The following is a 27,711-nucleotide window of genomic DNA, read 5'->3' as shown; positions in this document are numbered from 1 at the left end:
TGCTAAATGCCAAACACAAGAAATTCAGAGTAGAGAGGAGACTGCAGTGTTTGGGGATTACTACTCTTTTATAAAATATGTTGTAACTTTAAGTTTCATGACTGAAAATTTCAAATACCAGCAGCATAGTGGAATAAATCCTTTATTTTCCTCAGAACAGAGATAAATGAAACCCCCTTCAATATGAAAGGTTTTCCACAGCACAGAGAATATCCTCCTCTTTCACTGTGATATTCCAACATGAGGACGAGTGTTTATAACCCACTGTATCTACAAAACTGTTGCAAAAGTTATTGATGTTTCAGGATTTTGGATCAGATCAGTATATGTTGGTAAAATATACCGATATGTTGGTAAAATATACCGATAAATATTCCTTGCAACATGAGTCATAGAACCACAGATTCATTTAGGTTAGAAAATACTCTTAAAGATTGTCAGGTCCAACCGTCACCTAACGCTATCAAGTCCACCACCTAACCAGGTACCCAAGCACCACAGTCACACATTTCTTTAATATCTGCAGGGATGGGGATTCTACCACTTCCCTGGGCAACCTGTTCCAATGCCTAACAACCCTTTCTCTGAAAAAATTATTTCTGATATCCAACCTAAACCTCCCAAAGCGCAACTTCAGGCCATTTCCTCATATCCCATCGCTTGACACCTGAGAAAAGAGATCAACTCCCACATCCCCACAGCCTCCTTTCAGGTACTTGTAGAGAGCAACAAGGTCTCCCTTCAGCCTCCTGTTCTCCAGACTGAACAGCCCCAATTCCCTCAGCTGCTCCTTGAAGCTCTTATTTTCTAGGCCCTTCACCAGCTTTGTTGCTCTCTTCTCTGAAGATGTTCCAACAACTCAATAACCTTGCAATGAGGGGCACAAAACTGAAGACAGTATTTGAGGTGCGGTCTCACTAGTGGTGAGTACAGAGGGACAGTAACTTCCCTACCCCTGCTGGCCACATTATATCAGATGCAGGCCAGGATGCCCTTGGCCTTCTCAAGCACTTATTTAGTCAGCTGCTGACCAGCACCTCCAGATCCTTTTTTTTGCTGGGTAACTTTCGAGCCACTCATCTGCAAGCATCTACTGTTGCATGTGGTTGTTACAACCCAAGTGCAGCACCCAGCATTCAGCCTCATTGAATGCAAGGCTATGAATGAAGAAACATCCTGCACAGAGAGACAACTCACATAAAATAAATTTTTGCATACTTGAAAAGGAAGCCTCCAGCACAAAACCCCCATTTTCATTGTAAAAATTGTAACTTTTTGGCAGTTACTCTTGACATGGAGAGAGGGCAAGGAGTACTTGGACTCCAAGGTCTACCAAAATGTAAGGGAAACTGTAACTACTAAATTAGCAACATTGTGGGTTAAATGTGCATTCAAATTCAGGAGAAAAACCTCAAATTGTAAAGATACTGTGTGTAAAACATGGAGGAAGGATTGAAACCCTGTACTCTTTGCACTTATTTGCAAAACTCCCAAGGGGCTGATGAAATGAGACTTAGAGTAATGTATTTTAGGGTCTAAAGGCTATAAAGCTAGACAAAACAGTCTTACATGTTAAGTAAACATTTTTCTGGAACCAGCAGAAGCCCACAATAGTGCAAGCTGTTGGGGATTTCGATGAAGAATCATAAGCAACGTTACTGGTGGTACGTATACATTTTTTTTTTTTTTTTAAAGCCCTTCCATTTTACTAGTAAAGCATGAGAGAAACAAGGGATGGTGCAGTAGCAAACAAGCAGAGCTTTGGAGAAACTTGAGAACAAAAATCAGTATACAAAATGGGAATATAAAAAAAAGGAAAGAATGTTAATATTTTTAAAGAAACAAACCCTAAGATTCTTATTGCACAGTGCAATCTCTCCACTGACTTCATTAATATGGTTATGAACTAACCATACTTCAATAAGCTACCATATTCCATTGGAAAAGGGAGTTCATAATAAGAATTATAAATATAAACCTATTTGACTTCCTTACCCACTTACCTTCAGTAAAATATCTGCTAGGGATCCTATAACATGCAAAGCTCCATCTTTTTTCCTTGGATCAATGTTTGGCTCTGTCAGAATCTGGTAGCAATATGCCATCATTTTCGGTAATACCTACACAAGACAAAAGACAATCTCCTTTTGTCAGTGAGGTATCTAAATCAAATTATTTCAATAGCATTGTTGAAGTTTAAAGAAGTTATGACTTTTACAAGAAGAAATCTTATCCAGACCAAAGTAACTGGAAGGTACTGTAGTACTATATGTAGCATCTTTCCATATTTAAAATTTAGAAGCTTCATGTTCCAGCTTTTCACCCAAACTTGGCAAAATAGTTTATTTGAAATGTCATATTAGTAATTGCAAATAAGGTATTTTTGTTGTTTTGACGCAAATCAAAAAAGGCAAAGAGAAAAGAGACTCAAACAGTATTTCATAGTTGTTTTAGCAAACATGCATGCTTTCCAGGGCTAGGTTGAATCCTTTTTTTTTTTTTTTTTTTTTGCATGTATCAGTGTTAAGTATAGAAAGAAAAGCGTCCACAGAAAAGTTATGCACTTATTTAAAGAGCAGCTGTATGAAATTAATTTCATTCTTCCTGATTTCATCGTTGTCAACAGGATTTTAAGTTGCATCAGTGAAAATTAACGAGGATCAGGTTCACTTTTCCTCCTGCTACAATTTGAGAAGCTCTGAACAGCCATGACAGAGGCTTGAGAAAAATATCATTACATCTATTCTCTGACTCAGTTTTTATCTAGCAGGCTAATTTTACATCTACAAGAGGAAATAATTTTTTTATTAATACATATTTTAATTCTCCCCAAATTCATAGCACTCAGCCAGGAAAGAGTTTGATTATGTATCAGCAAGTACATTTTTCAAGATTAGCTTCTTGTACTATCTTCAATTTTAAGTGAAAATAACATTTTAAAGAAAACTTCAAATAAAAATTAAAAAACACTAGTGCCATACCTCTTTTCTCTTCTTTGCTGCTGTATAAAGCAGATTCTGTGCTGCTGTTGTAGTGGATGCATAATCTTCAAATACATCTAACATTAAAAAGAAATAAACTCACTTTCTGAATACAACATAATTAAATTTTGATAAAGTGGCTTGAGTTTGCGGGACACAAAACTACTCATGGCTGTCTTCACTTCATGGTTAAAGAGCCAGACCCAAGCTCATGTCACCTATAAAAGCATTTACTTCTTGCCTTCCTAGTCTACTAAGCACTCATCACTCTCTTTATTAAGAATGCATTATTTATTCATTAATTCTTTTGAGACCATGTATTTAAGAGATGAAAAATTCTGTGCTTTTTTTTTTTTTAATTAAAACCACTATAGGAAGAACAACAATGCATTCCAGTGCCATCTGCATACCATATGTACACAATTTTGACTTGATTTTATTAAAACCTCATGGGAACTCTGAATGTAAAAAATACTTGGATCTGGGAGTAGTTTTAAATCTGCTGAAAGTTGAAGCTTTTTACCTTCTTCCATTACAAGTAAACCTCTTTTAATCATATTGAAAATATAATTTATGTATTGAAAAAAAATAATCTGTGCTGCCAAGCATGTTCTAATCCAAACATCCCTACACAGATTTAATTAAATAAAAGGTCTAGAAAAGTAATCTTAAAACGTGGTTAAAATTACACATTAACTTTCCTGAGATTTTAAAGATAAATCATGATTAAGAAATACTACCAGACTACTGGAATTCTTGTTCCAAATCCAAATGCTTCTCACAAAATTTAAAGTAAATGTACTTTTATGCTTTTATTTTCCTACCTTCCACAATACAATTCAAATCTGTATTTAACTCTCAGTCACAGATTTAAAAAGGCTTCACTGCTTACAAAGAAAGAACTTAGATACCAAAAATCAGCTACATATCCGTACCCCAGTGATCAGCGCTATATCATGATCCATTTCCTATATAATAACTCTCCAAGTGTTTTTTTTGTGTATTTTATTTTTTAAAGTATTCTAGGATCTTTTATATTCTGTTCTTACATATGCTAACCAGAAGGCAACTAATTAAAAATCTCCAAATGCTAAATGTCTCTGTGGTGCCTGGCTTACTGGAATTTTCCAGCTAAAATTGCTATATTTTTAAATTACCCTTCCCTTTTTCAATGAGGTAACTCTTTTAATACGAATTATTTGGTCCAAGATTTTTCACTAAGCATTTTGAAAGAACACTTGTATCTTTGTTTTACAATTTAGTGATAACAATTGGCAAGAGATAGGGAAAACATGAACAATTTTCAGTAAAGAAAGAGCAAGTCAGGCCTCTTCTGGTCAAAGTGTGAGCTGCAAGAACTTGCAGACAGCTGTTAACATCTCCAATTCAGGATTCTGAAACTGGCATTAAAAGGTGAGCAAGCCAATCTGTTGGGCTGCACTGAGCAAAACTGAAGTAGAAAAAGATGTGTTATGAATGTCAAGTGAATGTGTCAAATGAGTGTCAAGAACGTCAAGTGAACTAGTTTAAGAGCACCAACCAAATGGCCAGAACTCATTTGATCTGCCTTCCTCTTAGTTACAGATTCATGAGATTTAAGAAAAAAAAAATCTCTTCTTCCTACTGTTCAGGACACTGGTGAAGACAGAGACATTACAGTGGCCGTGGTATATTTGGGACTATGGTGTACAATTGTGATGAAAGCAGAAAATAAATTCTAACTAAAAACAGTTACCAAATTTCATGCGGATATATTCATATGGATCCTCTTGCCAGAGCTCTTCATCCTCGTCTTTGTAGCACATTAGGGAGAATATCACCTCTTCTGTTATACTCTAATATTAGAGGAGTAAAATACACATAAGTACATAGAAAATCAAATTGTAGTATAGCTTCCCTCCATTGTGCACTAGCTTAATAGAACTATTTTTCTGAAGAGTAAAATTCTTTTACTCTTTTATTTTGGTTAACAGAACTAACTTACAATACATGTACTTCTCTTTTGCAACAGACATAAGACAGAAGTAATTATATAATCCAGCTTTATGATAATCCAGCACCACACAAAATGTACTTCAGGACATAGTCTGTGAATAGCAGAGCACTGCATTCTACAGAAGGCTCTCACCAGTGCAACATCTAATATGAGACTGGGTTTCAGCATCCTTCCCATAATGTTCATGTGATTAACTGACCACAACAGTGGAGCTTACAACATGAAAAAAAAAGTATGAAAATCACTTTTCACTTGTTTTTACATATATTTATAAAACACGCTCTTAAAACAGAGTTCAGTTCCTCATAGTTGATGTTCTCTTTGGTGACTGTCTTTGCACTGCGATCAATTATTAATTTCCAAACTTATAGTAATTTCTGAAAATTAATAACAAATAAAAGCCAGAACATTAAGACTACCTGTCAGAATTCAGCAAAATAAAGAACTTATGGAACAGCATCTTTAATTGAGTTCACAATATCTGCAATAAAAGTTAGTCATAATACTGTAAGAAACAACCACATTAGTGTAGGAATGCTGTTTTTCATCGAGGTTGATCACTGCATGAAAGATTTATGAAACATTTAAAACTGAAAAAAATATACACTTATCAGCCTGACAACATGCAGTGTTTATGACTGGATTTTATGCACTGACCTGTATGTGTGGCTTCATTTGCTTCCATGTTACAGAGTGTATCACCCCTTGGTTCAGGTAGTTTAATGTCTGCTGAAGAACACGTGGTGCAACATAGTCTTTTTGTCTATATTGGTCTAAGATTCTTAAGAGAACCTAAAGAAATAACAAATTGATATTTTTAAACGAAGACAGAAAATTAGCCCTCACGCACGGATATGCAGAGCACCTTTTCAGTGAATTCCAGCATGGACAGAATAGTTTTACAGCAGAAGTTCTAGTGTTAGTAATTGCTGTAAGGCCTTTTACTCAAGAGTCAGAAATCATTTAAACATTAAGGACCTGATCATGCAAGCATTTATGTACATTTTGCCACTACACTAGATCACTATACATGTATGTCATCACCTGTGATTGTAAACCAAAGACATACTTCAGTATTCACAGACTCACAGTTTACACAGACCTCAGCAAAATTCGGAATAGATACAGTAAAGGAACAGTGAGATTTTCTAACTGTTTGGCTTTGAATGGTGTCTGTGTTCATTTGTAACAGACAGGCCCCTGAGGAAAACATATGACTTTAGAAGAGTGGTAAGAACAGAAATACTAAACCAAAGAAAAGAAAATTAGGTTAACACCTAAATCAGTTAATCGGAAGAGATGCAAAAACCTTAACTTCAATTGCCCGTTGTAACTCTCAGATAGTAATAGTATGCTACATGATACAAACTCTATTACACAATGCTTCTTTGTTATAAAGACTTGATCTACTAAGAAAAACAGTACAAAGCCACTAATCTGCACTAATAGCAAACGAACAACTAAATGTTAGTAAGCGTAAAGACTTGGCACATACATGAATAACAATAAAAATCAAGCAAAATGCACTACAAAATATTTGAATCATGTTTTCAGAAGGACAACTCTACTTCAGAATTCTTTACAACAACAACATTACAATAAATCTTATTTTGAACGCAATTCCTTCCCTTAAGGGTACTAAGTCTGACCTAGTCTTTTTTACAATAATCTCCTTGGGCAAAGATTGTCCATATTTCATATGAACTCTAGCAACAAGAACAACTAGAACAACTGATAAATAAGTAACAAAAGCTTAGTCATGTAATATTCGCCATAGCATTCATACTAACTATGCAGTGAAATGTGGCAAATCAGCATTTATGGGAGAGAAATGAAAGAAATGTGCAGATCTTCTAGACCATTTATCTTTCAAGCTAAACGGCTCTCTGCTACATTTCCTAGTCTTTCATCAGACATAAGCTTTAACTATCGCAAATGACAGCTGCCCATGGAAGGCTATTTCTCCACTGAGAAATTAATCATCGCAAAGAGCTTAGAATTTATGTTAGATTGCTTCCCCCTCCTTTTTATTTAATATTTACAGTCTCACCAAAGCCATCCTTTAGTTCTTATCACTCACATATTTACACAGCATTGATACACTGATGGATAAACTGTTTGTTTATTTCGCTGGTTTTGTTTGTTCTTTTGTCAAACTGGATTGAGAAAAGTAATTTTGTTTTACAGACAATCCTTTTATTTTGAAAGCTAGTTTAAATCTGACTTGATTATCAAGCATAGTCAACATGGGTTCATAAGGGGAAAACCTTGCCTTGGTAATCTGATCTCCTTCTATGATGAAGTCAACCTTTTGGTGGATAAAAAGGTGGTGGTGGACGTAGTCTTTCTGGATTTTTGTAAGGTTTTCGATACCTCCTCTTTTGGAGGTTTCTTCCAACCTTAAAGATTCTATTGTTCTATGAGCAGGAGAGTGTATTGAGTGTCCAAAAGCCTGGACACTCAAGAGATTTAGTTGAAAAGTTGAAAGCCTGGGAAATAGCACCCCCAGTCATCCAGTACATAGCAGGCTGGATGAGAAACAGCAAGAGCTGTACCAGAAACATCTGATCTTGTGAACCGCTATGCTCGGGCTTCCAAGCACCCAATTGCTATAGCCATTCCACCAAACCAGGGAGAAGTCTGGAAGCCCACGTTCCCAGATGCCCACAATTAAGCTGGCAAAAAATTGCAAAACCTCTGACAGGAACTGCCTCTCTGCTGTGCAACTTTACCAACTTTACTGAACTGTCTCCAGAAAGCTGCATTAAATATAAATACTAAGCATTCCCCAACAAAACAGTTTTCCTGTGAACTGTGAATTTATGCCCTGTTTTCATAAAATATGCTTACCGTGTATAAAGTAACTTCTATAGCTATTCTCCAGACACCTTCTAATCTGATTACATCTTCCTAACATAAAATAGGACAGGCTCTAGTGTTCCTAAGATGTCTGCTGCAAAATCACTTTCTAAAGAGTGATCTGAAAATACATCCCTTTGTGATGCGAAACCCATGCATCATTTCTTTTCTCTCAGTTACACAGAGAATACTTATACATGATGATAACACTGTTTTATAAGCACTCACCTTTTATGAAAGTTTTCCTGCAGGGTTTTTTTTGAATTGCTGAAAATTTGTGTTATTATACCTCAGTTAAGTATGGGACTAAGATGAGTTCTAAAGAATTTCACAATCACTACAATGAAAAATTGGCCTGGTTCTGTTCAGTTTTGTTTCCCAAACTTCGCTGTGAGCACACTGTTTATTGAAAAGTAATACCTTCGCATTCAGCCAAAATGATCTAATTCAGAAACAAATGAATTGTGCTTACCTGTTGTATGCCCACAGCATATGTTTTTAAAAAAAACTCTGAGAATTCAAAGTATTCTTTCGTTACATTTCCTGGACTTCCATACCTTTAAAACAAAGAGAAGACAGATATTTACATCGTGAAGAGTATTCTGTGTCAAGGAAACACAGTACTTTCTACAACACCAAGGACTCTGAGTAGCCTCCCATCCCCAACAAATCCTTTTCCACAGATACCCTACTAAGTCATTATTTCCTCACTTAATGTTTCCTCATATAATGCCTCACTTCCCTTTTCTTTTCTTAGATTCTCAGATGGTACAATATTATAGTCAAGTAAATATAAAAGCATTTTTGTCATAAGCTCTACAACTTCCATGTTTTTGGACTTCTTTTGAAATCTTTCTCTGTCTTCTTATTCAAGAATACATGCAGTTGTAGCTGAACACAGTAAAAAACCAATATCTATCTATCTATATTTATATATTATACACACACATATATATATGTATATATATACTTTTTCTGGCTAGGTTCCTGCTGGCTTAGAAAGCCAAATTATCTCACTAAAACCTCTAACCACTGGATGTGTCAGTGCAAGGTGAAGAACAGTAGCAGAAACATCTCTTTGGTGAACACATTAAATCAATTGCTAAATCAACTCCACTGTCTTGTCTAACAGTACCATAAGCAATGTTAACAAGATTTGTAAACCCAACTCAGTTTTTAATTAGTTTGTTACCGTTCAAAAAGACGAGCTACAATATGTAATGCCCACTTCTTGCATTTCCACCACACCAACTCTGGTCTGTCATCTTCATCAATTTGCAAAGTCTCCTATAAATAAATGCATATAAATAAATGAATTAGCTCTGTGTTGTGTTGAGAGAAAAATCATGTTTTACACATTCCTCACCCAGTAAGCTAATACAAATTCACAGCATTGACTAAAGCTTTGGTTCTGTTAAAAGTTATATAACATTCAGAAACTTAAAAATACCTTAATCGGTCAATATAAACTGTGTATGTGCAATAGCTGTATTGTGCTTGTACTTTAATTTTCAAAATTACGCATGCTTAAAAAATGAAACTCTCATATATGCTTGGATAACACAGTAGCATGCACTTTTGCTTAAAAATTAAGCAAAATTAACACTGCTCCTCCAAATTTATATAACCTAACCATATTTTTTAATAGCTTTTGCATTGCAATGTTACACTTGTGAAATAAATATAAAAAAATTTTAGAAATGCCAGTTGTTGTACAGACACACACACACACACACATATTTAGTTACTTTTTTCATCTTTTCTTCATAAGATGTGGAAGACGGAAGAAAGAAAAAGAGAAACAGAAACAAATGATAGATTCATGATGAGGTTTTTCTTCTTGAGAGAAAATGGCTAAAATATTTGGAAGCTTCCAAAATATCACAGACTGGAGTTCACATATTAATTCTACCTTAGACAGCAAAACTCTGATAGCTTACACGACTCTCCTGCATTTCTGTCAGAATAACACCTATTTTAAGGATAAGAATCTCAAATAGATGAGATGACATATTAAAAAAAAAAAAAAAAAAAAAAGACCACTGAGAAAATCTTTATGCTGACTGTTCCTCAAATGCCACCACACAAATACCAGAGGTCTTTACACTACTAAACCTTACAGGAGGCACGTTTCTATCAATGATGGTACGGAAGACCTCCATCCACTGGGTCATAGTCTGGTTATTCACCAACTGGAGTGGCAATGCGTACTGAAATAAGGAAAAAAAAAAACAAAACAACATCATGGTCATTAAATACTGTTTGTTTTTTTTTTCTTGAAGAAGGCAGAAGATATTTCTACAGTTGTTATACTCCCAGGAAGATGAGGTTCTAAGTAAAATTTAAATTAGGTTAGATATCATTACTACTAAAACCTTCTTGGTATCATTGACAGAGAAACTTCTGATTGGACACTATTTGAGGAAAGTTCCTTGGCTTGAGAACTTGCTAATTCTTTTTGTTTCCTCCTGTTCTTCAAAATAGTCCAACTGAGTTTTACAGACCACAACAGAAGCTAAACAGCACAGTTGAGATACTCAAATAGTTTATATCAGATTATGCACAAATTTACATAGAAATATTTCTCCAACAAGCTTATATACAGGATGCACAAAAGTACCTAGGTTCATAAAAAAATGTAATCCTGGGGATCACGTGACTAGTTTTTAAGTAGACAAATCTACCTAATGTGATTATAAAAATCACATTTTTATAAGAGCTATTTATTGAACATGACTTTTCACATACTAATTGATATTTTTACTCAGTGACACCCATGAGTGCACCGAAGGGGATTGCTTTGCCCATCAATGTAAAAATTGTAGTGTCCTGTACACAGATGCCAACCTGAACAAGAGCATAGAAGATTTTTAAGATTTGTTTCTGAAGAAGTACAGAGTAATGGGAGTTATCAGGCAGAAGCTGGATCATTTGCTGCTGAATCCGGGGCAAAAATATTTGCATTGCTGCTATGAGGGGATCTCGCTCCTCTGCTTTTTTGTATCTGCAAAGGAAACAAAAATGTGGGTCAAGGATCTACACACGATCTAATGCCTTCTCCTCACCAGCGATTTAAGTACTGTGACAGAGGGTACTGTACTATGACATCAAAGTATAAAATAATTTATATTCATATTTCCAGCATTTGGGGAATCTTCAAACAAAAGAAGCTATAAGCATCCAAGTTTTTCCACAGATGGGTTAAATCAGATCAAAAGTACAAAGCCTCACAAATACAAATTATTGCTGAAATCTCTGCTTTCGATTCACTGATGATATAAAGATGATGAATAGTTTTCAATTATTTACAGCAAAGGAAGAATACGACAATTATTAATTCTCATCCTCTAGCTGAATTCCTTGTAGAACTGCCAGTGCTCTTAAGAAGGTCATTCTCAGTAGTCAACTGAGAACAAAAGTACTGAGACCTTGTTTACTTCTGGATTTCAACTTACTCATAAGTCTTCACCAGCTGATAGAGGCACAGGAGGCTCCCGAGCCAACTCCCACTGTTCTGAGACTGCAAGTAGTAGCCTATCTTGTCCACTACAGCTGTCCAATGGCTAGGAAAGTCATGTTTAATGATAGTGCGGAGGCACATTGTCAGCTGGGCTCTGTAGCAGGAGAGAAAAATAAACACCTTAAAGTAAATAAGGTCATGGCACAGTCTTTAATATTACAGGACAGATCCCAAATCTTGGTTTAATGGCTACAATATGCATATTGCATCATAACTTTCATATATATTTTGGTAACACTGAAATAGTTCTGGAAGATGATAGAAGAAAAGCAAGAAAAAAAAAACTCATGGTATTTAAGGAAAAAGCTAATTTCAGAATATTTTAACTACTTTTCTCTGCTCCTCCTCACTCTCCACAGCCATCAGACAATATTTGAAAGCAATTAACTGTTCATGAAACCAGTTAGCTTTGTGTTTTGAAAACAAGTGGTTATACTTCTAAATACTTACAAGGTTGAAAGCAACCACAAAAGAACAAATTTGTACATTTTTATTAAACAAAACTAGTTTGTGTTCTGATCCAAGCCAGAGGGTCCTCATCAAATAATAATTTTCCTGGTATCTTCCCAAACAGCACTTCACAACCTCTGAAGCATACTGCAGAGCAAATGAGGTAAAACGTTGTATCATTCCTCTCCCTCCACACAGCCTTTGAAGCCACTCACAATGGTGTGGCAAGACAGGATTGTTAGCTGACTGATGCCAGGTGTGACTAAAAAAGTTGAGCAGCACTAAACTAGAAACTGTAATTGCTCTTAGCTCTGCTAAAGAATGAAAGAAAAAGCCTGCAGTAAATATTGTTTCTTTTATATTTGGTGCTCCTTGCAGTCCAATACATAAGGAGCCACTATCACCAAGTAGTTCAATAAGGGGCTCTCAACTCTTTGATGTGTTGACCTTTGTACAAACTTACCTTCCCCCTCAAGCCCTTGGAGCTTGTCCTTGCTGCTGATTTGGTTCCTTCTCCTCCCTTACTCTCACAAGCAAACAGTGAAAAACACCAGTATCACAGCATCAGACTAGTTCCAGTTTTCTTTGACATTTTTAACCTTTGACAAATTTACAAGTTCTTAGTCAGTATTTAGAAACCCTCTACGTTATTCGAGGTGTTTTTCTGAGGAGTTTCAACAGTCCTTTTAAATGTACATGGCTATTGTAATGACAAGGTATTTTGAATATCATGTTATGAAAAGATGCCTGAACTAGTTTGCAAAAAAAAACAAAACTCCTCAAAGCTCCATTATTTTGTGCTCTTTTGTATAAACCTAGCCTTGGAAATTACAACATGATGAGGTGGGAAACTACATGCCCTTTTTACACTATCACAGAAACAACATAAGCTTCCTTACGCTGTGGCACAACTCCAGAGAGGAGCTCTCTGAGGGGGGATTCTAATCACCTAACTCAGAGACTTCGAAAATCTGAACTGGAAACAGTGCTTTAGTTCATTCTCTTGTATTGGTGCAGGATACAAGATACTAGGATACCTGTCAAGTGTTTGTCTAATCCGTTCATCAAGATACCCACTGAGAGCAATGCTAGAGCAACCTAATGTATTCCAGTGTTTGTTTGTTTGTTTTAATCAAACGTTTTCCCTAACCATAATTTCAATCTATAGTCAATCACTCCTCTTCTTGGTAGGATGACTGGCCAAAAAGACATCCTCGGGCACCTAGCCAGTTGAAAGAAGGAGGAGAGGAAGAATTTCATCTGTTTTTCAAAGATGCACATCTCTATATGCTGTAGCCTAACCTACTCTTACCAGATTCATTTTAATTAAAGCCAGGAATAATCACAGGTTGTAACAAATCCATGAAACTTACTTGCTCTTCCAGAAAAAATAGAACTTTTTTTTTTCATTCTTTTAACATCTTACAACCAAGAATAACAACATGCATTTAAATGCTGTAACGATGCATAAAAATTGAAAAAGTAACTGTGAAAAGAGGTATTAGAAAAAATGGATTTTGAGCAGTATTTCCCTCAAGAGGTAATTCAGTATTATAGACAGCCCTCTGTAATATCTGCCCTGAATCGGCCACATAGACAGGCTGTCACTACAGGAAGTTTTAGAAGATGCTTTAAACTACACTGTAAGAGAATAAATCACATCACAGTGCTCTTAGCCAGGTAAATACATTTCTGAGAAACAAGTGCACACACATATGGTAAAGCTATTATTATCACATTTTCAAAAGAAGTACTCACTTCATTTCCCAAGAAATTGAGATTCTCACACATCTGGACTGGTAGATCTGAAAACCTGAGCTATAGATATATCTCTACATAGCAGAAAAATACCTCACTAAGTCAGGAGAGCGAATTATTCCTTCTACAATGTTATCACGAATCTGCTGACGATCATTTTCATGAATGTTGAAAGGAAATACTGCTTCTCCAGGAGGTGGTTCACGGTCTGGCCAGTACTGTGTCACCATGTTCTTCAGGTAAATGGCAGCTACGAATAAGCCATGTGAAAAGAATAATTTAAATTTAATTCTGAAGTATCCCCACGTTACTCTGTGCTCAATATGTAGTACAGTTGAAAGTACAACAAAGAGCAGAAAGGACAACCGAAAACCCCCTGCATGGGTTTGTAACAATTTTAAGCACTAAGCACAGGTGAAACAGAAAACCATTTTTATATATACATATATTTTATCATAACAGACAAGACTGGGCTCAAGAGTCTGGTCCTAAGTTGAGCAGGATAGCATTTCAGGCAACTCCTGTTGGAGTACGTTCTTTACTACAACAGTCTTGCGTATGGGCATAACACGCTATCACTCTAAACAAGCAAACATCATCTTATCTTCATTTTTACTCATCTCCAAAATAACAATTCAGGCTCAGTAAGGGAAGTTTTGGAAGGCTCGTGTAAACAAATCATTGTGCATGCAGAGAGGATCCTCTGCTTGGGGAAATGCCCAGTATGAAACTGGCATATGGCCTACCTTCTATTCAGACAGAAATGTGTGTTGTGAATTCCCTAAGCTTTATCTCACTACTAGGATTTCCAATAATCCCTTAGAATTGTTCCCTTCTGTCTCACATGGAAAAACATGAAAAATAAAAGCTAATCTTCCACTGAAAATAAGCAGCATTTATGCCTCGGTATTGAAATGCCTGTAGGCATTCTTTAGAAAACATAGGAAATATGGTGTAAGACATTAAAGTAATGTTCTTAATAGACTCTTATCCCTTTATTATTTAGGTTGATTACTGACTAGGGTTTTAAAGTATAAATAAGATATTCTTGGGTACAATTTTTTTGTCATAACAAGTTACGAAGTAGGAAAGCATGCAGTTTGTAAAATATTTTATAGGAACAAGAGGAAAAACAATTATTTGACTGTGAAACCCCAGGATGTTCAAATATAAAACAGGTCCAGAAAGACTAAAGACTTTAATTTACTTTATCCATAGATCTTAAGAGTGTACAAATTCTTGTCTTTTTACAAGATTTCAGGGAAATCTGTTGATTTAAAAACTAAATTCAAATGTTTTCTACTCTATTTCTCCATTCTGGAACAAAAAAAAAAAAAAAAAAAAAAAAAAACACAACTCTACATACTTGTGTTTTTTGTTGTTTTGGTTTTTGTTTTTTTACCTGAATGATAATAAAATGAGAGATTAATTTATGAAAATGACCTTATGGTGCCTAAATTAAGCATCAAACTTCACCATAGAATGGTTTAACAATGCCATTCAAAGTTGGATTATCTTTGAAAATATACACGCCAGCATGACAAACAGCATATGTCAGCATGCCTCAACACACTCAGGGGATTAATAGGATCTGTACAAAAAAACAAAACACCACCGTGCTTCAATGGGAAATGCTGTTCCATAGGATAGAAAGAGAGCAGTGAATGAAACAGTATTCATCAATTTATTGAAAAAGCTTAATAATTTACGACTCAAAAAAAAAAAAAACAACCAACATTGTATAGGTGTAGTTAAAATAGATTATGAGAATTTAGAAACGGATCTTATACAAATGTATACCCTGAAGTTAACTGCATCACCGCACACAAAATTACATATATAGTTAAGCAATCCCTGTAGACATGCTCAGACTACAAATTTGTAATTTACCAGTAACATGAGCTCCCTTCACATTTATTTTTGTGAGTGGACACCATAGATACCAAATAAGCATATGTGGCTACCTTTGACCTACAAACTGTTTTCATTTTCAGAAACTTTGACTTTTCAAGGAAAAGGGATTCAAATAGAGAAACACTACTCTTTTCTGTTTGAATACCTTCATGTCTTAGCTTCAATCTCTCTTCACCACCAGAAGAAAGAATATCTAAGGCTCCCTGGGTACTCAGTTTTGAGCAAAAGTCATTCTCTTTCAGTATCAATATTCCAGCATTCCAGTAGGGATCACTATAAACACAGGGAAGCCAAAGTAGGACTCAATTCTATACCCATGCTTTTATCTGATCTTCATACAGGAAAAAGGTGGCAAAGACTGAAAGGTTTCCCTACTGAACCTTTCCATGTTCAGAACAAATGTGAACTTTCTTACTTTCCAGCAACTCAATACTCTGTTGAAATAACAGACTGACTTTCTATTGGAAGAAAACGAAACGAGGATTTTATCTCACCTGCTTGACGCACTGGAAATTCAACTTGATCTGATACTATGATTTGCAGTAGACTTGGAGCAAAATTGATGATCTTATAGGACTGAAATACAAATAAAACACAGTTAGCAAGTTGCTATGTTTAAAGAAGAATGTATTACCAAAAAGCTGAATAAGAATTGAAACCAAGGTTTTTGTAGAAATCTTTGACTCTCCTCACGAAGTAGGAAAGGTTTTAGCACATGGATTTACCCAAATCAGTGGTGTTCTACAGAATTACTTGAAAAAGCTGAGCAAATAATGGTACATGGGAGGAATAAGTAATGTGACAAGGCTTTCTAACTGAGATTAGTGATAATGAATATTTAAATCATTCTGAGAATCACTATACATCTAGTGAATTATTTAACTTAGCCTCATAAGTCAAACAAGCCATGTATTATACAGCTACATTTTAACAGACTAGAGGCATAGTGCATCATAACAGAAAAATACCAACTGGGGATAAACGGTGGAACAACCATTTTTAATGAAAATCAAGTGTAGACAGATAACATTCCAAAACCCACAGCTTTCCTGGGAACTTTTCAAACACTCCATCAGCCACGCAGCTGAAAAAAAATTCAAAGAGAAAACAATGCCCACTGAACTTCTGAGCAAAGCACGTCAGATTTAAAAGATGGGAAAATCTGATAGCATTATACTGCTGTCATTCAACAGGGGTCCTCCAACGTGAAGAATCGTTGACTCAGCGTGCCGCAGTTACCGCTAAGCCTTGGCAACATCACTAGTTACTCGTGGGTCAGATCTTTCGTCACTCAGATCCACGTTTGATGTTCAAAGAGAGATGTTTCTTGGGGGCTAGATGACAGACAATTTCTTATTTTACCTTTTATAGTATTTCTTTCCCACCAGATTATGTCTGGCAGTCCTGTGGTTATTTCCAGAGCAGTGCTTTCAGTGCAAGTATACTACGTCCTCCCAGAAACTTTGCCTCATTTGAAAGCTGTTAAGTAAGTGGTATGTTCTGCAGTGCATGGACCCAACTCCTTGATCTAACATTTCCATAATGAGGTAAAACTCCAGTGCTTTCACAATGCTTAAGTGTGACAGTGGCAGCACAACTCAACGGTTTTGCCAAATCACTTAACTTTGTGGCCCTCGTTTAACTCATTGTAATTGTAGCGTAATTCTAACCCACTCTGTGTTCACAGCCTCACTGGATGTTTACAGAGCAATCTGAGCTCTCAGATAAAAGCAGTAATGGCAAATCAGAAGCATACTCTCCCGCAGTTGCCTTCTCTGTAGACTTCAATTACCCACAAGCAATGCCCAAAGTAAAGCAAAAGCTGTTAGCAGGCAGCACCGGAGCTGCATTTACCTACAGGCACACTGAAACGCCAGCTTTCGAAGCCAACTGGTTGAAGCACACCAGATTCCCAAAATCACCTTTCGTATCAAGTGCACCGGAGGCCAAAGGCTGGCCTCCAGCTGCCTGCAGACAGCCCCTCACAGCTCCGGGGCGTGGGGCCGAGGGAGGCTGCAGGGATGTGAGGAGGGCATGAGGCCTCACTGAGGCACCGAAAACCAAGAACGTGTGCGAGCCCTGAGAGGCTTTTTTCCTCTAAATAGTGCCGATATGTGGTCCTCAGAGGGAGTCTACGTGCAGCTTGTACCACTAAAAATACACTGGCTAGGAATGCAGTCTTCTGGGGGGTTGTTTTGTCGTCGTTGCTGCATTTTCTGGCAGTCGTCCCGCCGGTATCACGTTTGGGATGGACGCGGCGATAGCAGCACGAATTATTTCTCTTTCCCTGCGCAAACAGCTTGTGCTGAATTTACACTGAAGTCGCAGCGAGTCCGGGAAGCTTTATTGGTACCACTTGTGCTGGCACACCAGCACTAGCCTTGAAACGCTGCCAGGATATCCACAAATAGGGGCATTTGGCCCGCGCGGCGAGCGGCCTGCAGTGCCGGGCGTGCCACGAGGCGCGTTGGGTCTCTGAGGAGGGATCATCTCCCGCCCACACACTGCTGGGGGTTTCCAGCCACCCAAAATCCTGACACCCCCCAGAGAGCACAGCATCCAGTCCCCACCAAATCCTTCTGCTCCGTACCGTTACCTTTATATCACCACTATTAAAAGCACTCTGGTTTCCTCACAGCACCCCACAATTCACATTTTTACACAGCTTCATTTTCACCATCAGAGACACGGACATGTTAGAGACGAACAGAGACTATGTGTGGCCCTTTTAGGAACAAGGCACCTGCTTGTGTTACGTCTGTGAGGCTCAAATACCACGCTGCTCACTTGGGCAGCAGCAAAGCGGTCAGGGAAACAACGCTCTGCTTGCAGTTTGGGGAACAGAGGCCTTTTGAAAAAGCCGCACGCAGCAACATTTTTCCTATACCAGCACATTCCCATTGGATTCGTTGTTGTGCTAATTGTGATCTTGGGATTGATCCTTTCACTCCCTCGCTCTGGAAAACCATCCAGCGGGCCCCTGGAAGCAGCAGGTGAAGCTGCAGGAGCTCTGTGCAGAGCCGCTGCCAGCGGGTGCTGTGCAGGTGGAAGGAGGCGATGAGGAGTCCACAGGGCTGGACGGGTTCAGCAAGACACTTGTGAAAGCAGCACATGAACTTTTACAAACTGAGTAAAGTAAAAGGAAGGTTTTCAAAAGTAAACTTTCACCAAATACAAAGAACAATGATTATTTTAAAGCTGTGTAAAACATACCGACAGCCCTTGCATTAATCACAGGTCAGGGCATCTATACAAAGAAAAAACAAACCCACCCCCATTCAATTTCCATTGGGATTAATTTCCACTGGGACACAACCGTGCAAAGCTAGCAGCTTAACCTGAAGAGGCATACAGCTAAGCACTGGTTAAGACAGAGCTGGGTAAATTTCCAACAGTGACCAACTCCTCGCTCCACCTGTGCCCACTGTCTGGGGACCTGCACCTACAGCTGCACATCTGCCTGCCCCGTTTGTCCCTTCTCCTTTAGCCTAACATGCATTTCTTCCCCAGCCCAGCCTCAAACCATCACAGAAAGCATCCTTTCTTGCCTATTTCCTTGTCCCTTTGATTAGCTGTAGAAGACACCCAAGAGAGCCTCAGAGAAGCCACTGAAAAACAGCAAGATGAACACCGTTACATTCACAGAACCAGAATACAAGGAGAGACTAGCAGGAAAAATGCATTAAAATTTCCCCAAATGGACCCTACTGAAGCAAGTACTCTTCACACCTAGCTTTCACGTGGGATCCCAGGCTACCATGCATTACATGTTACTGAACTTACTACAATAAGCATCACCCGTATCTCGCTTGCTGTCACATTTAAAGCCCACAGCAAGCAATTACTCCTTAGCCACATTTTTCAGCAATCTTCCTGCTGCAGTGAGAGCAGCCGGAGTGGCTGAGTGCAGAGTGGCAGGGGAAGGTATTTCTTCCTCTGCAGAACAACACGGGGATGCTCTGAAACAACAGACATGGAAAAAACAAGCCTTCCCTCGGGTTCTGCACAGCAAGCCATCCTTCTCCACCAGCGTCAAACAGCACATCCTTCTCAGCACCTCTGAATGCAAGTACAGCACTAAATAATTGCTTTTCATCCCTTCAGCTGAGAAATCAAGGCACTACATCTTTGTTTGCAAAGATGAACACACAGAAAAAAAATGTATCTTGAATACATATGCAATTAACTGTTTGCAAAGATTATTTTAAGGCCTCCACACATTTGATTTGAATGCTCAGTTATCTAAGCTTTATTTTTTGTCTGCTCTGTACTTAAAACGCGTTACTTAGAAACTCCATCAGTATTTGTCACACTTGGGCATATTTTTGCTGTTGCTAATAGTACTTTCTCCCTCTCTCTCTTTTTTTTTTATGCTGGCAGTCACAGGTTGTTAAAACAAACTAGAACTTCAAAAGCCACTTTCTTCTTTCCTTGCCTACATGCAAAGCCCTCGTTTAGGCAGGGGAAAACACAGTGTTCTCCACATGAAGTGAAAATAAACGTGTACAAGAACACCTACCCGAGCTGCTTTCCTCTGCTGGTCCTGCTGCCAAATTCATCCAGGGTCAACCTCACGCCACCTTCCACAGAAAGGCTCATGCCTTCATGCAAGTCAGCTTCCTCATCAAATTGCTCCTCAATAAAAATACCTGAGATTCCTCCCTCGATAACACGGTGCTCAATGCCAACTGCCTTAAGATCCCTGCATACTTTGACAGCCAGCTCACCAAAGATAGGGAAGAAATGAAAGGAAGCCTGACATTACTCTTCTGCTTTTGGGCAATCTTCTCACACTTCTCTCTCTTCTCCCTGCACTGCTTCTCAGTTCCTGTCAAAGCCAAATACTGCAACTCCTTCTCAGTATTTAAACATGCACTTGTATGCCTGCAGTTTTATTCATGTTGTCCACTTTGTCACAGGCTAAAGAAATGCATTATAGCAAGTTGAGCCAATTAAGATTAACATATAAGAATTTTCCTGGTGATCCTATATGAACAGGAATCAGTAGGAGATGATACTGCATGCTCATATAATCAGACAATAACATCCCACAACATAGAATCAGAGTCACAGAAGGGTTTGGGTTGGAAGGGACCTTAAAGACCATTTAGCTGCAACCCCCCTGCCATGGGCAGGGACACCTCCCACCAGCCCAGGCTGCCCAAAGCCCCATCCAGCCTGGCCTCGAGCACCTCCAGGGATGGGGCAGCCACAGCTTCTCTGGGCAGCCTGTGCCAGTGCCTCACCACCCTCAATAGGGAAGAATTTCTTCCTAATATCTAATCTAAATGTACCCTCTTTGAGTTTAAAGCCAATCCCCCTTGTCCTGTCACTACACTCCCTGACCAAGAGTCCCTCCCCAGCTTTCCTGCAGGCCCCCTTTAGGTACTAGAAGGCCGCTGTACCAAGAACTGGCACATGAAAGCAGTCTTTAGTCATTTAAAAAATGTCACTGAAGTCCGTTAGACAGGCCTAAAAAGAACAAGAGCAAAAACAGATATAAAAAAAATCTCATTACAAACAAGAGGGTGTGTAGAAATTGAGTATCTTCCTTTGGTGTGAAAATCGACTGTTCTAATAAATACAGTGAGATTGAACAGCATGATCCTAAAGTGCAGGCCAATTATGTCATGACAGAGCTCAAGGAAAAAAAATGGGGAAAAAAAAAAAAAAAGAGGGAGCTGGAGAGATGTGTACACTAAGAGAAATAACAGGTTAACAGGGAAGCGACAGTAGGTACGTGATAGACATGACTGACCTGGCAGGAAATTACTGCTCCAGTTTATCCAGAATCACATTTGAGACCAATCTCACACTTAGATTTGCGCTCAGGGCACCAAGACAAATGAAGTTTGTTGATGACTCAGAAGTAGCATACATCAATAGAGGAGAAAGATCAGAAAAATCCTACAAAGAACTGAATTATCTTTACAACTGCTGCAACAAAAACGCAATGGAGCAATAGGACAAAGTACACAGACATGCACTAAGGCATAATAGGAATTTCTCCTAAAAGCTTGAGGCTTGTTAGTGAGGAATAACCATGGGATAAAAGGGCCTTAGTATATGACATGATAAGAGAGATGTTAAGTGTTGAACATGAAGATAATTGTAGCTTTAGGATGTATAAAATGAGGTATTAATGGCATCGAGTGTGAGACTTTCTGGCACGCTGCAAACACAGATGACCAGATTACACAAGAAAGATTACTTCAAAGAGAAGTACAGAGAGGAACTGTGCTCTCCTGTTATTAGATTTCAAAAATCCAGTTTTATGATAAGACAATGGGAATATAGCTTGTTGAGGCAAAGGAAAACAAGCTGGTAGGGATCAGCCTCTGACAGATATGTCAGAGTAGGTACCAAGAAACCTGCTCTAGTTAAGAACCAACATTGGCACAAATTGATCTTAAATGGGCCATGAATTAGTTTAGGCTGGAAACCAACATTTGTTTCCAGCTGCTGGAGGAAGAAAGCTCACAAACAGCCTTCCAGTAAAAATAATAAAGGCAAAACAAAAAAAAAAAGGAACTTTTAAATGTAGCCTTGATTTCATTTCTAAATGCAATTAGATGATAATCCAGAAGGCAGAGAGCAATCTCATTGATTTAGCTCTGTCTTTATACAGGTGCATGAACATACAGAAGAGAAAGCATTTTCAGGCATCCCAGGACTTTTGACAGGTACTCAAGTTTTCATTCATTTTAACCCCATTCTGCACGTAAGTGAATTACAGAGACAGGACCATTAGGAGATCGCTGCTAAAGGACTCTGTATCAGTACAAGCAATGAAACATCTCCACTGAGACACTATTTTGGTGGAACAGTAACAAAAGGGTTTCAACTCAGGGGAAACTCCAGTCACTACCATGATTCAAGCTCAAAAGCAAATGCACACTGTGGACAGGGCGGCACAGAAGATGTTTTACTTCAATCCCCTTTAGCGTTTATCAGGAGCAGCATCACCTTACTGCACAGAATGAAGGTGACCTCTGTTCTGTTTGGACAAGCATTGTGTTACTATTTCAAGTACTTTTTGTTGGAGGGAGGGCTTTTTGGTTGGCTGGTTGGGTAGTTTCTTTGCTAGAACAAGAGAAAAGCTCGGCCAGCATCTGGATTCCCGTACACGCAGGAACACAGCTACGTGTCGGCACTGTCATTATGTACATGGAAGTCTGACACGTCACTTTGAACTCTCGCTTCAAAAGCACTGAAAGGTTTCAAGATGCCAAAGTTAGCAGCATTCCTCAGGTGCACTTTTGTTCCACTCCTCCAAGAGCGGTATCAACCCCAGCACCGCATCGGTGCACTTTATTGGTCGCATACATCACGCTTCGTTTGGTGACAGGAAGCCTGTGCAGCAACAGGCACATCTCAATTTCAGGACTTATAGTAACAGAAGAGAGGAAACGTGTCAGCTATTTTAAATAAAAATCTGTACTTTGACCCATTCTTGATAAATCCTGAAAGTAAAACCTGGGTGTTGCATGAGAACTGCGTTATTTGTCACTTGTAATTGAAAGGTTTTATGGATTAAAACCTCCAAACACTTTCTAACTTTTGATGAGCTTCATGATGTGCAATATTGATGGCAAAAGGGCAGCAGTGGGAGCAAGACCCTAGCACGCAGAGAGCTGCTCCTTTGTCCTCCCTCTGCCAGCCACGCAGAGCTTTATTCCCCTGCTTTTGATCCCCACGCAACAGGCTGCTGCCAGACATTAACTCCCCTGTCAATCCTTCACCGCAGGGATAAAAGTAAGCGCCGAGGGATTTTTACAGCAACTCCGTCAGGCGAGCAAAAAAGAAGTTTTCACAATTTTACCTAGCTGCGGGCACGAGCGCTCCCAGCACCCACTGACCAGCTAACCGAGCTGCCCGAGGGCTGCGGGGAGGGCTTGGAGCTGCCCAAACCCTCACCTCAGTTACCCAAACCCTCACCTCAGTTACCCAAACCCTCACCTCAGCTGCCCAAACCCCGGACCCAGCCGCCCCCCGTTGTCCTTCTGAGGCACCTCGCGGGGGGCACCCCTCACCCAAATCCACCCCCACCGCCTCCGGGGGGCTCCCCCTTTCCCCCCTAAACCGGGCCAGCCCCCGGGGGGCAGCGGCTGGGAGGTGGGGAGCCGCGAAGAGCCCCCGGGGCTGGCCCCGGCCGCCGAGGAGGGGGCGCCCCCGACCCCCTCCCCCCCCCACATCCCCTCAGCCCCCTCAGCCCCTGCCCCTGGCGGCGGGGCCGGGCGGCCCCGTGCGGAGCGGCGGCCGGGGGGCGGCGGCGGGGGCGGGCCGGGGCCGGGGCCGGGGCCGTGCTGCTCGGTACCGGGCCGAGCCGCCCGCCCCTCCCTCACCTGGTTGAGCTCGTTCTCGGCCGCGATGCGCAGCTTGGGGTCTATGGTGCCCTTGAGCGCCTGGATGATCCTGTTGGGGTCCATGTCGGCCCGCTGCTCGCTCGCTCGCTCGCGTCTCCCACCCCCCCCGCGGCCCCTTTCTCCGCGGGCGGGAGGAGGGAGCGGGGCCGCCGCCGCCGCCGCCGCCGCCCCCCCCGCACCGCGACCGCGACCGCGACCGCGACCGAGCTGGCGTCCCCCGCCCCCCGCCGCCGCTCACAGCCATTCACCGGTTTGCGACAGCTGGGCATCGGGAAGCGGGCGCTGCTTTACGGCCGCCGCGCCGCCTTCTGGCTTCGCGCGGGGAGGGCGCCGCCATGTTGTTGTACGGACGGAAGCCAGATGGGGCAGCCCGCAGCCGGGCACGCAGGGGGCCGCCATGTTGCGGTACGGTCCCCACAGGGGCCGCACAACAAAGCAGTGGTTGAAAAGAGCCAGATGCTAGGGTGACTACAGGATCCTGCCATAGCAGCACGTAGTAGACAGCCTTAAGAGCACAATTTAACAGCATGGCATTTGTTCGCTGCAATTACAGCATGAAATGCCGTTTCTCATGACTGCTCCTCGATAAAGAAGAAGTACATCCCTCGACTGGGGAAGCACTGCCTGACCCACACTAAAAAATATTCTAAACACTGGTGAACACACAGGAGAACTGGTTAAAGTAGGGATACCAATATCTAACAATGTTTATTTTATGGTTGCCAAAGCGCTTTTATTGCCCCTAAATAACTTAAGTTCTGAACTAGTTACAAGGAAAATGCTGAAACATCTGATACTGTAAGGATTTCAAAGGAAAATAAATAAATAAATAAATAAATAAAAGTTTATTGATATATCTGCCTAGAATCAAAGAAGAAGCTACCTGTAAGAATGAGTTACACCAAGGAAGCATTCATACAATCAGATGCTGCTCTTGTGATACTCTTCACGCGAAGTGGTGTAGAACACCTGATCGGTGTTGCTCAAGAACTTTCTGTTCTCCAGTAATGCATCTAACTACAGCATCTAACAAGAAATTGTAGGTACTTTCAACCTTCTCATTTCTTCTTCGAAGCAGGGGAGAGTGTGATCAGTAATTATAGAATATATCAAACAAAACCAATGTGATTGTAAAAAGCATGTATTATTAACTATGGGAATTATTCATCATTTTGGCATTTTGTTTAAGATAGTAAATAAGACTACTACAATGAAAACTGCCCCTTTTAAAGATTTTGAATTATTTATCACACTAAACAAACAAACAAACAAACAAACAAACTAGAATGTTACAGCTCTACTTCCTTTTCCAAAATAGGCATGTTATTAATAGTTTAAAAGTAGTTCTGATTTATTCTGTTTCTGTGTATTCATCCATGGTACAAGAACTTATATGTGTAAAGGACTTCAGTCTTGTGGAGGTGGTAATGTAAAACGTACCAATGAACAAAATATGCTCAAACGTTATTACAACATTCTCTGAAAATATTTTTCAGATTTTTTTACGCTTACTGCTCATAAGCTATTTAAAACTGAACACTTTACCACACAACATTCACTAGGATAAAAAAAAAAAAAAAAAAAAAAAAAAAAAAAAAAAAAAAAAAAGGAAAGACTTTACACCTAAGATTTCACCTTTTAGACACAGTTTTTGTGCCCACAGCTATCAATGAGGCAATGCCCCAAGCCTCTAAATCAAGTGACATCCAGTTCAATACTGCTTGGTTCCTTTGTAATATGTCAGCAGTGATTTAGTTGCAGATACTATTGTTGCAAACACTGTCATCTACCTGTGCACTGAATTTGATGTATGCCTGATACTTCTTTCTGCAAAACATGAACCATAAAGCAAGTGGCAGTTGTTCTAAAAATGATGTTATTAGTTGAAATGTTCTTAGATAACATTAAGAACTTCAGAGAGCAAGTACCATCTTATATAAATCAAGAACTTAATTTCCTTTTACAATAATGTAGCCCATCAAGTTGATCAATGGAAGCCAGTAGATGTCTTTTTTATTATTATTTTAGTAGAGCTTTCACTACTGTCTCTCACAGCATCCTTCTGGACAAAATGTCCAGCATACAGCTAACACGTAGATAATACAATGAGTGAACAATTGACTGATGGATCAGGATCAAAGGGTTCTAGTAAATTGGGTTACATCAGGCTGGTGTCCAGTTGCTAGTGGGATTCCCCCAGGCTCCATTTTAGGACCAGTTCTTTTTAATGATTTATAAATGATCTGGATGCAGGACTCATATGCATACTAAGTAAGTTTACAGATGACACTAAATCGAGAGGAACTGTTGACTCCCTTCCTTGAGCATGGAGAGGCCTTGCAGAGAGATCTTGGCAGACTGGAGGGCCAGGCAGTCACCAAGCGCATGAAATTTAAACATGAGCAAGTGCCAGGTTCTGCACTTGGGAAGGGGCAACGCTGGCTGTATGTCTGCACTGGGGGCTGAGAGGCTGGAGAGCAGCCCTGCAATAAGGAACCTGCCAGCAGTGTGCCCTGGCAGCCAGGAGGGCCAAACGTTCCCTGGGTGCATCGGGCACAGCACTGGTTGAGGGAAGGGACTGTCCCGCTCTGCTCTGCGCTGGTGCGGCCTCACCTCGAGTACAGCTCATAGTCTGGGGCACCACAATACAAGGGCATTGAACTACTAGAGAGTGTCCAAAGGAGGGCAACAAAGATGGTGAAGGGTCTAGAGGGCAAGACGTTTGAGAAGCGGCTGAGGTCCCATGGTTTGCTCAGCCCAGAGCAGAGCAGGCTGAGGGGAGGCCTCATGGCGGCCTGCAGCTCCCTCACGAGGGGAGCGGAGGGGCAGGCGCTGAGCTCTGCTCACTGGGGACAGCGACAGGACCTGAGGGAACGGCATGGAGCTGGGACAGGGGAGGGTCAGGCTGGGGGTTAGGGAAAGGTTCTGCACACAGAGGGTGGTCGGACACTGGGACAGGCTGCCCAGTGCAATGGTCACGACACCGAGCTGCCAGAGTTCAAGAAGCATTTGGACAACGCTCTCAGACACGGTCTGGTTTTTGGGTGGTCCTGTAGCCAGGAATTGGACACAATTATTCTTGTGGTTCCCATCCAACACCAGATAGTTTGTGATTCTATAAACTCATGTGCCTTTTTACTATCACAAAGAATCTATTAATATTTTGTGTTTCATCTACTTCAAAATAATGGATCCGGAACTGGGTTACAATGATTAAAAAACATTCTAGTTTTGCTACTCTGAAAAATTTAGGAACATGAGTTCAGATTCTGAGACTTTCTTGGCAACTACTTAACACTTACTGAGAGAAGACCCAATGCAAAAGAGGCAAGGAATATGCAAAGAAATTAAAACCAAATAAATGAAATTCATGTTGCACCAGTGTGCAAATACAGGAAAAAAAAAAAAAAAAAAAAAAAAAAAAAAAAAGGATGTGAATAAAAGGCTGGTGAAGAGATAAGAGAAAGCAAATATCTTTAAAGCTCCAAAACTCTTTAGGTGCACTGCAACAGCAGTTCCATGAAGAATTTTATATCAAGCAATCATATTTTGAAACTCAGTTGATGAAACCAAATATTTTTAAAATAACACGAGTTTGATCACAGGGGAAATCAGAGTAAGTTCCAGACAGAGTAGCTAAAAAGATAACTTACGTTCAAGATGGGAGATGGAAAGGTAGAAAAGCCTTACATATTATCAGTTACCTAGAATTAACCCTTTGACTTCTGGTTCTTATGAAATGCAGGTAGCATTGTAGGTGACTGGTATGTGTAATGGACTTTCCACTTGCATACAAGAACTGACACCTTATCAGGCTGAGCACATTCTTTAGGAAAACATCTGGTTGTAAATTGTAGTTAATAAGAG

The 27,711-nt window shown here is 39.9% G+C and overlaps 1 protein-coding gene across 2 annotated transcripts in view; it reads right to left on the bottom strand.

Moving 5' to 3' along the window:
• Positions 1-24,077, bottom strand: part of IPO8 (importin 8) — a 50,526-nt gene extending 26,449 nt beyond the window's left edge. The window contains exons 1-12 of one of the 2 annotated variants that reach the window (XM_027469415.3): positions 23,824-24,077; positions 15,973-16,054; positions 13,658-13,814; positions 11,292-11,450; positions 10,684-10,840; positions 9,957-10,046; positions 9,029-9,123; positions 8,309-8,393; positions 5,635-5,769; positions 4,717-4,816; positions 2,982-3,058; positions 2,004-2,120 (exon numbers count right to left, since the gene is read on the bottom strand). In XM_027469415.3, coding sequence (XP_027325216.2) covers positions 2,004-2,120; positions 2,982-3,058; positions 4,717-4,816; positions 5,635-5,769; positions 8,309-8,393; positions 9,029-9,123; positions 9,957-10,046; positions 10,684-10,840; positions 11,292-11,450; positions 13,658-13,814; positions 15,973-16,054; positions 23,824-23,907 — 1,338 coding nt within the window. In that variant the 5' untranslated portion in view covers positions 23,908-24,077. Of the gene's footprint in view, positions 1-2,003; positions 2,121-2,981; positions 3,059-4,716; positions 4,817-5,634; positions 5,770-8,308; positions 8,394-9,028; positions 9,124-9,956; positions 10,047-10,683; positions 10,841-11,291; positions 11,451-13,657; positions 13,815-15,972; positions 16,055-19,997; positions 20,569-23,823 lie in introns of those variants that run through there. The other variant, XM_072039500.1, reaches the window with a different exon arrangement.
• Positions 24,078-27,711: the final 3,634 nt, after the last annotated feature.

The sequence above is a fragment of the Anas platyrhynchos genome, chromosome 1 (assembly GCF_047663525.1).
Source record: "Anas platyrhynchos isolate ZD024472 breed Pekin duck chromosome 1, IASCAAS_PekinDuck_T2T, whole genome shotgun sequence".
Lineage (NCBI taxonomy): Eukaryota > Metazoa > Chordata > Aves > Anseriformes > Anatidae > Anas > Anas platyrhynchos.
The sequence above is the reverse complement of the archived record's forward strand: the minus strand, read 5'-3'. Positions and strand labels throughout refer to the sequence as shown.